The sequence below is a fragment of the Sander vitreus genome, chromosome 5 (assembly GCF_031162955.1).
Source record: "Sander vitreus isolate 19-12246 chromosome 5, sanVit1, whole genome shotgun sequence".
Lineage (NCBI taxonomy): Eukaryota > Metazoa > Chordata > Actinopteri > Perciformes > Percidae > Sander > Sander vitreus.
Window position 1 is genome coordinate 2,935,001 of NC_135859.1, and position 9,358 is coordinate 2,944,358.

At 42.5% G+C, this 9,358-nt stretch overlaps 1 protein-coding gene across 3 annotated transcripts in view; it reads left to right on the forward strand.

The window, feature by feature from the left end:
* The window catches only part of gnb1l (guanine nucleotide binding protein (G protein), beta polypeptide 1-like), a 29,700-nt gene extending 20,589 nt beyond the window's left edge, over positions 1-9,111 (forward strand). For all 3 annotated transcript variants that reach the window (XM_078250058.1, XM_078250057.1, XM_078250059.1), the window contains exon 7: positions 7,531-9,111. In XM_078250058.1, coding sequence (XP_078106184.1) covers positions 7,531-7,809 — 279 coding nt within the window. In that variant the 3' untranslated portion in view covers positions 7,810-9,111. The remainder of the gene's footprint in view (positions 1-7,530) is intronic.
* The last annotated feature ends 247 nt before the right edge of the window (positions 9,112-9,358 follow it).

Sequence of the window (9,358 nt, forward strand, 5' to 3'; positions counted from 1 at the left end):
CTGTGTAATATTAATGGACAATGCATCCGGTTCGGCGAAGTGCTGCAAATGCGGAAGTGCCTTAAACCTGCATTCTATCTGAATTCCAGCAGGGGGCGACACGTGCGGTTGCAAAAGGAGATCGGGTTTCTGTAGAAGTCTATGAGAAAGTGACCCACTTCTCACTTGATTTATTACCTCAGTAAACATTTTCATAATGAGTTTATGGTCTCAATCGCTAGTTTTAAGTCTCCTGCAACACACAATGTTAATGTTTTGAATTATGGCCTCGTTGATTTTAAAATCGGCGATAAAGCAGGGGGTGTTTTAGGGCGTGGCTATGATGTGACTGCCAGTGAAAGTGTGTAATGTAACGTATCGTAGAGTGTAAGGGCTCCTCCCTCACTCCTCCCTCTTGTCTAAAATCGTCAAATCCGCAACCAGGATGGCTGTGCCCGTAACGGCAAACTCGACAACTCATAGCAGATCTCCACAAACCAACGGGTGACGTCACACATGCTCTGTCCATTAATATTATACAGTCTATGAGGACAGGCTTAGAGAGGATAGTAGTGTTATCTAGTCCAGTGGTTCTGATGAACCCCCACAGTCCTTTCAGATGAACCTAATGTACCCCTTCATCCACCCCACCCATCGTGATTTAAAACTGGTGTTTTACACAATTAATTATGACAGCTGTCAATACACAGTAATATGTACCAAATGTTGGAAGCCCAGTATTTAGTGGATATTGTTACAATAGATTTTGCATACAATTGAAATATCAGTGTTTAGGCCAGCTTGGTCAACTTTGCATTCGTAGACTACTACTACTGTGGAGTGGCCAAAGCTGGACATTTAAAGCAATTGTGCTGTACTTTTACTACTCTTACTATTTCAACCATTTATCCATTACTTTTAGCTGATGTTTTGACTGATTAAACACTATTTAAGCTAACAATTTCAACCATTTATCCATTACTTTAAGCTTACTATTTTCAAAAATGTATCCATTACTATTATCTTACTATTTCAACAGTTTATCCATTACTTTTAGCTAATGTCTTAACTGTATCCATTACTTTAAGCTAACTATTTCAACCCTTTATCCATTACTATTATCTTACTATTTCAACAGTTTATCCATTACTTTAAGCTAACTATTTCAACCCTGTATCCATTACTGTTATCTTACTATTTCAACAGTTTATCCATTACTTTAAGCTAACTATTTCAACCCTGTATCCATTACTTTTAGCTAACTTTTTAACTGTTTACCCATTACTTTAAGCTAACTATTTCAACCCTTTATCCATTACTTTTAGCTAACTTTTTAACTGTTTATCCATTACTTTAAGCTAACTATTTCAACCCTTTATCCATTACTATTATCTTACTATTTCAACAGTTTATCCATTACTTTTAGCTAATGTCTTAACTGTATCCATTACTTTAAGCTAACTATTTCAACCCTTTATCCATTACTATTATCTTACTATTTCAACAGTTTATCCATTACTTTAAGCTAACTGTTTAAACTCTCTCTCTGCGCTTCCTAGCTACTTTTCTTGCATTGTTGATCGCAGCATGTAGTGTTCAGGTTTTTTTTTATACGGTAGTTGTAGTTATTGTGGTTATTCTACAATCTTTATAGGTAGCCTAGGCAACTGCAGAAGTACCTTCTGGGGTACAAATGCCCCTGGTTGGATAATCAGCCTACTGAAGTGTCCCTGGCTAAGGTCCTGAACTTCCTACCTGCTGACTAATTGTTGCACAAGAGAGTCAGCTTAATGCCATGAAATATTATTATACAATGTTAATGGTGGAGATGGGCAGAGAGGAGAGTTGCCTTTCTCTAGGCTCTCTTGGAAAACATCAGGGGCCGAAGAGGAAGAGGCTCAGTAGGGCTCCAGGGGCCATAAATCAGCTGCTGGTTACACAGCGTTGGCAGGGCCAGGGGCCAAGGGCCGGGCTGGGGCTGTCACTCCAGACTCAAACCACCCACACGCATACACACTAACACATAGTCACACATTAGGTCTGGATAATATGTATAGTTTTGGATTTTAAGAAAATGCGTCACAAAAATAGGAACATTTAGGTATACTTTCATTTAGCAAGTTAAAAAACAATTAATACAAGATTCCTCTTGACTGGGATATTATTGAAATGCATACTTACCTTTTAAAAATACACACAGGTATACACACACACACACACACACACACACACACACACACACGCAGAAATAAAAACTATGCACTACAGCCCATGCCAGAGCATCTTCTGCCACACCAAAAGAGACACATCAGCTTTGTACCATAATTCATTTCACATAACAGCCAATGCTTCAGAGACTTAACGCCTCATTTGAAGCTATATTTTCTCTTGATTTCATGAGCAAAAGGGAATGCTCCCATTCTGCAGCCAACCCCCATGAATCTGAACAGAAAGGAACCTGAGGCTGATATAGTACACTCCTGCACAGTGAAGGAGTATTATTCTTTCCTAGGCTTTTTACAAATGAATGCTCGAATTAGAAATATTTGCAAAGCCCCATTTTTTTTTCACCCCGAAAATGTGTCTAGAAAAGCACTACGAAGGATTTGATTCAATATACCAAAAACAGGAGGAGAGTGGTTATTTGGTTTATTTTGCTCAAGCAACAAAATATTGATTCAGCATGGAATCCAGGATGAGGATGACAGGAAAAAAGCACAAGGAGAGGGAAAAGATCCAACAGGGGCTTTTAAATTATCCCGAAGTGCAGCTCAGTGTGACGTCCAGACAGCTATCCTCAGTTCTTCCCACAAAAGTATTTTTGTGAGGCAGCAGTAAGGGGGTGGGGGGACCTGCCGGGTGGCGGACCCGGGCTCCGGGTCCTGACGGACGACCCGTGAGAGGTAATAAAAATATCAAAACCTCGGAGGCCCCTTAACCAAACAAAAAACACATCTGCAGTAAAGGGAACAGTAGTTCACAGTGGGAGGCTGCAATAAAGGCTGAGGAGGCTATAAGTGCCACAGCATCCCACTTCCCGCAAATTACCCCTGCGATACCTTTGAATGTAGTGGAACTGGCTGGCAAGGAAGATAGATGCTTTTTGTGGAAACTGAATGTGACACAACACAGTGCAGTTATGATTTAGTGAAGCCGAAGGGCTGTGAAGTGAGCTTATCAAGCACAGACAGATAGCCTCAGGAATGAAGGTTAATGTATTACACATGGCTCCCAGAGGCCTTTATCTGCTCTTTGACCTGGATAGGCTGATATCCTTTCATAGAAATGAGGCATCACCATCAGACATTTTTTTCCCCTCCTTTTCCTGCTAGCGTACATTTTTGGGAATGTGCCGAGGTGAGATTATGAGGGTGTGGGTGTTAGGGTTTACAAGCTGTTAAGCCAGATGGACATATATTTAGGCGTCCACTCAAATGTATTGACAAGTGCAGTGACGTGTTCCTCCAGGAGAAAGAAAAAGGCCGAGGCCGCGGACTGGAGAAAGAGAAAGCAGGTATAGACAGAGGAAGATTAGCAGTATAAATCAAGCGTGGCTGACATCAAGCTCTTTCGGAGACTGATGACAGTTCTCTACAGGTGGAACTCCTGACCCTCATCATCCCTACAATGTCTCACATACATATCCCCTCAGTAGTCTCTTACATGGGGTCTTCTGTGACTTTTTGCATCCGTCAGCCAATCCTAAAATGACCTGACAGGTCATACCAGGCCCAACCACAGACTGCTGTTGGATTGATGTACAGTATGTATGAGTTGCGGTCATAAAAAATGATGGCTCTCTTTTTTTGAGCACCCGCCCCCACCTCTCTCTTGTCTCTTTTCTGAATGGGACTGCTCGCCTGTTTGACGCGTCCATCTCCTGTCAGACAGAGCCAAGCTCTGACAGGCAAGGTGACAAAAGGCTGTAATCTCCCCGCTGCAGAGTGTGATTCAGGGACAGGGTGTGTCAGAAATACCTGCGAAAAAGCCTCCCAGCTGCTAGGCTCGAGTGAGTGAGCGATGATGGGACGTTTCAGTAGATGAGCGTGAACGCCAAGATCCGTGCCAAGACTGAGGGGGGAGCGACGGGGAGAAAAGTGGAGCGGGGCTTGAGTGAGACCTGCCAAGTGGACGCTCCTTTTGAATGTCTCCTCTGTCGTTGAGATGCTACAAAAGAGGATCCCGAAGTGTGAGTTTGTGCTGGATCTGTCGTAGGCAACAAAAAGTGTAGTGGGCCCAGCTGCTGAGCAGAGCTGGTAGCCTCGTGACAGCTGAGAAAGCGGGCGTTTAGACAGTGTGTGCGTGTGTGTGTACGTGTGCTTGTGTGTGGTAACACAGGCCAGGAAGGAGTGTTCAAACAAAAAAAATGATGAAGCCCATAGACGGAATCTGTCTATGATGAGATAGTAAGGAAGCAAGGGGAAGACAAATGGGGTGTCAAATAAAACGAGCCAAGACTCCCCGGTTAGAGCCAATGGATTTCATTACAGATGTAGGCCTGGTTAATGGCAGCGCTTAAGTCAGCAGCGCTTTCCTTGGTATTCATTCAGCAGTGGTGTGGCCCGACGGCAAGAACAACAATGCTGCTGCTGGAGAACATGGAATTAAAGTGACAGCGCAATTTAAACTATTTCCTTTTTAAGAACAAAGAAGAGTTATCCTAACATTGAGAAGTAGATGTATTCATGGGCTGCAACTAATTTTCATATCCATTAACCTGCTATAGTCTATAAAATCATTGTTTTTACGACTTCAGATTGCTTGTTTTGTCTCACCGACAGTCCAAAATAGGAAATACGCCTATTTGCTTTCATGCCGAGTTTGTTGTTGTTGTCCCTCTGATGTCTAAATGGTAAATATGTAGCAGCCAGTTAGCTTAGCTTAGCACGAAGACTGAGAACAGGGAAACGGGTAGCCTGGCTGTGTCCAAAATGTCAAACTATTTCTTTAGAAAATTATGAAAATGGTTAATCATTTAAAATCGTTCATCTTTTCTGTCAATCAACTAATTGATCGTCTCATCGTTCCAACTCGAATGCCATTATACTATACCTTAAACAAACTCTATTTCTTGGGCTGCTGTGTTAATCATTTAACCAGAACTACTATAACTCAGGCAGAACACTGAAATGTATTTTTATGATTGATTTAATCAGTTGATTAATTATGCGATTCATTTATGAATTAGTCTATAAAATGTGAGAAATCGTAAAAAGCAATAGGCCTATGTCACACAACAATTGAAGACCGGAAGAAGGTCTCTGAGTGGGGATACGGCTCTTCCGGTTAGCTTTTTACAATGGCGGAGCCCGATAGATACTGCTGGACCAAGACCTCTCGCTCACTCTCAAAGTTCGCAGTTTCGTGGGTGCGGTAAATGTTTCTATGGTAACATCGAGTTGGACCAATCAGAGACTGTTGCGCTTAGGATTGTGGGTAGTGTAGTTTTCACCATAAGATTGCGGATTTTCTTAGAACAAGGTTGATTTCATACGGACTTCTAGCTTCTACAGGAGCAGAAACCTTTGTTTCCCAACCACGTAGCTCGTGGTCAGTCTACCTCGGATGGTTTAGACATTATGGGATGGTTTAGACATTATGGCTGATAATCGAAATCCTTATGGAGAAAGGGACTGTTGACCGGAAATTCGGATTCCCTACTCCGCGTTCCGAAAGCAGGAAGTGTGACATAGGACTATTGCAGATTCAAATTTTCTAGGTGATCCAAAAGCTATTCCGTTTATTATGAATGATATAAAACAGAATAAAGCAGCAGAACCGTTGATAAATGACTTGAAACAATCAATTCAATTTACATATTTGCTGGTGATTACCTTCCTGTCGATCCACTTAATCAATTAATCAACTCATTGTTTCAGCACTATTGCTGTCAAGCACCGCTGCCACATGACATCCCAGAGTAAACACTGCTCACTGGCAGCCTAGGAACCAGCATAGCTGCAAATGAGCACCATTCACCATTTCTTTTTCTCACCACTTTTCGTTCTACTTTCTCAGACTGTAGAAAGTCAAAACAATTCGCCAGCCTGCCCTGCTGAATGACCATCGCTACATCATTAGCCACTTGCTGCTTACATTTGACCCTTTTAATGAAACAAATGCCTTTTCCTGACACAAACTATGGGAAGCAAAACAAACAAAAACAGACACTTAAACCCATCATTATCAGGCCTCTAATGCAAACCAGATGGAGAGAGGTTGGGGCATACCAACTTCTTGAGGTAATAACAAAGCTCCGAACAATCTTTCACCCCCCTGGGTTTCTTTGTATCAGCGTATCTTGCTTGTTTGGTCTCAGCCACCCTTTTTTTTAACGCTCTAGTGGTACCAGCGATGATGGTTTGCCCCAAAAATAAAAATAAATCACATATCTGCCCGTTCTGAACTTAGATTTCTCGCTCTGTTTTGATCAATGGCATTCCTCTCTCTCTCTCTCTCTCTCTCTCTCTCTCTCTCTCTCTCTCTCTCTCTCTCTCTCTCTCGCATTCCACTTCATCCACTTGGGCTATGAGTACCTGGCTTATATCTTCCACATGCAGCTCGTGGATGGTTCCTGCCTGGAACAGGAGCATGCAGATAAATTCTCCACCGTCTCCTCCCATCCAAGGCCATTAGTCTCCCTAGACACAGCTTATGAAGTCAATTATATGCTGTCCAGTTTGATTTTTAGCTCCCACATCCAGATGTTTGTGTCCCATCTACAGGTCCAGCAGAGATCCCATAGCCCGCAGGAAGAGCACGTTCGCTCCCCAGGAATGCCCACCACGGCAGGCCCTTTAGATAGTGATCCTAGCCGCCATTCGTTATAATATGTCAGAATGTTGCCCCTTTTAGAGCGATTGATGCAGTCCTTGGACACTGTAGATCACAGGGAGAGGGAGCTGTGGCTAATCCTTAGCAGGCAGACGTTACAACAGTGTATTTATCGGGTCTCTTCTCCTGCTGACCAGACCTTTCAGTGTGAATGTAATTCATCAGAGGTGCCTAAAGCAACAAGGCCTCTGTAAACAAGCATTTCAGCGCGAGATGGTCTCTCTCTCTCTCTCTCTCTCTCTCTCTCTCTCTTTTTCTTGCAAACTGTGACAAAGGAACCTCAAGCCACGCTTCCAGAACAGGACTCCCTAACTCTAAACCAAATAGTGGGACGCAGAGAGATCCGCTCGCGGCCCTCGTGCCGTAATGTTTTATAGCCGATGATTGAGTCCCAGGAGTCTCCAGCCACATTCAACAGACATCCAGCCTCACACTTGGACCTCAGTCATCAGATCAGCTGATAGTCTCTCCCTGTAGGTGTTTGGGTTGGCCTCAGTCTCCTAGACGGCAGTGATAAATCGACGTACTGACCCAATTAGTTTGTCTGATTATTTTTGTCTCCTTATTTGCATGAACAATTGGTTCATTTGGTTTTGGGTTTCTCTTAATTACCACAAAGAAACTGCTACTCTGTGTTTATAATACGTGTACAAGTGTCTAATGGTTCTACCCTGCAAAGACCTGCTAATATCCTTTTTCCTCTTTGTGGTTTTTCAGCTCCAGGAATGTGTGACCCTTGTCAACCCTGGAGTTTCCCAGCTGTGTATCAGGGGGGACAGTAAGCTTCTGGCATCAGCGGGCTGGGACCATCGAGTGCGGGTATTCGGCTGGAAGAAGCTGCGCCCACTGGCAGTGCTTCAGTACCACACCGACATGGTGCTAAGTGTGGCCTTCTCTGACCACCAGGACCCCAGGCAAAGACTGCTGGCTGCTGGATCCAAGGACCAGCGGATCAGCCTGTGGTCAATATACAATGAGGGAGCGGACACTAGCTGAGCTTCTGAACCTGGGAGGATATTTGGACTTTTAAGCAGTACTTTCTGTTGATGTTGGTTTGACCCCAAATGGTGTCAGCAGCCAATAATTCAGCAACAGTCCAGTGTAATGGTTTGATAACTGGATAAACGGACTGCGTATATTATGTTTAGCTTTACTTGTCTCTTTAATTTTGAACTCTTGCATTGATGTCGTCCTCTAGCTCAAGCGTTCTTGACGGGTGGAAGCAAAGCCCATAAATAACAATGGCTAATTCGTTGTTTTGTCATGAATCATGTCATTGCATGCGGCCGGTTTCCGCCTTCTGACTAGGGAAGGGTGTTGAAATGAATCATTGCATGGATGCATCGCGATGCGGACCTGGACGATTCTGCATCGATGCAGTGACAGACCATAATCGATTACAGCCTACTGATGGTACTTGTTGATTTTCCAGTTGCTTCTTTTTTGAAATAATTTTTTTGATTTCTTTATTTAAAAGTAATTTAAAACGCACATTAATCAAGATGAGTACAGAGTCCAACATGTAACTGTGCCAGATTTAGCCATACAGGCTAATTTTCATCTGCAGTCCCTAGCAGCTGGCTTAAAACAATGGATACGCTACAACAGTACAGCAAATACACATAAAACAAGAAAGACATAGGCATAGACACAAGTAACAAGTAAAATGACACAACCACTATTCCAGATTATGACAACTGGCAGGTTGATGGCATGAGAAAAACATAACACAAGTATCATACACAGTAGACACAGGTAACAGTGCATAGACACACATTAGGACGCATCAACAACACATAAGCACACGCAGAGACACTACTGTAGCGATAAAGACAAACAACATTTTTTGCCTTTTGCCTGTTGTCTGCTGTGTTCGGACTCCGCTACATATAGGAAGTGTCTTTTTTTAAGACCGGATACAATAAAAAGGGGAGTTCGTTTATATATATATATATATATATATATCTGACTGCTTGAATTTGTTGATGAAAACCATGTGTAGCAATATATAATCATTTTGAAGATTGGACACATCGTGACGCATTGTAATGCTTTGTGATATCGAATTGATTTGAATAGTTATCAGGGTAATTGTAATCAAATTGAATTTTTGAGACTAGTTAAGATTCGCCCTAGTTCTGCACACCCGTCTCCCCTGACCTCTGAAGAGCAAGAAAGATGCAGTAGTAAAAAAGGGAAATACTTATAAATAATAATGTGACACCCATACTGCCTCTGCTCAGTTGTTTACATTCCTTAAAAGTAGTAGCGTCTGCATAGAAGCTGAGTTCAACTTCAGTGACATCTGGATCTATCGCCCTGGTGAATAATGCAGTAATGAGGTAATGAAAGAGAAAGTTACTTATAAGTATAGCGGGTGGTTACTGACGTGTCCTCATTTTGTCCATGTCGATATGATTTGAAGCTCATCCTACACAACCAGCCCCGTCGGTTTCTTAAAGTGCTCATATGCTTTTTGGCTTTTTCCCTTTCCTTTATTGTGTTCTATATCTTTTTTGTGCACATTATAGGTTTAGAAAGTGAA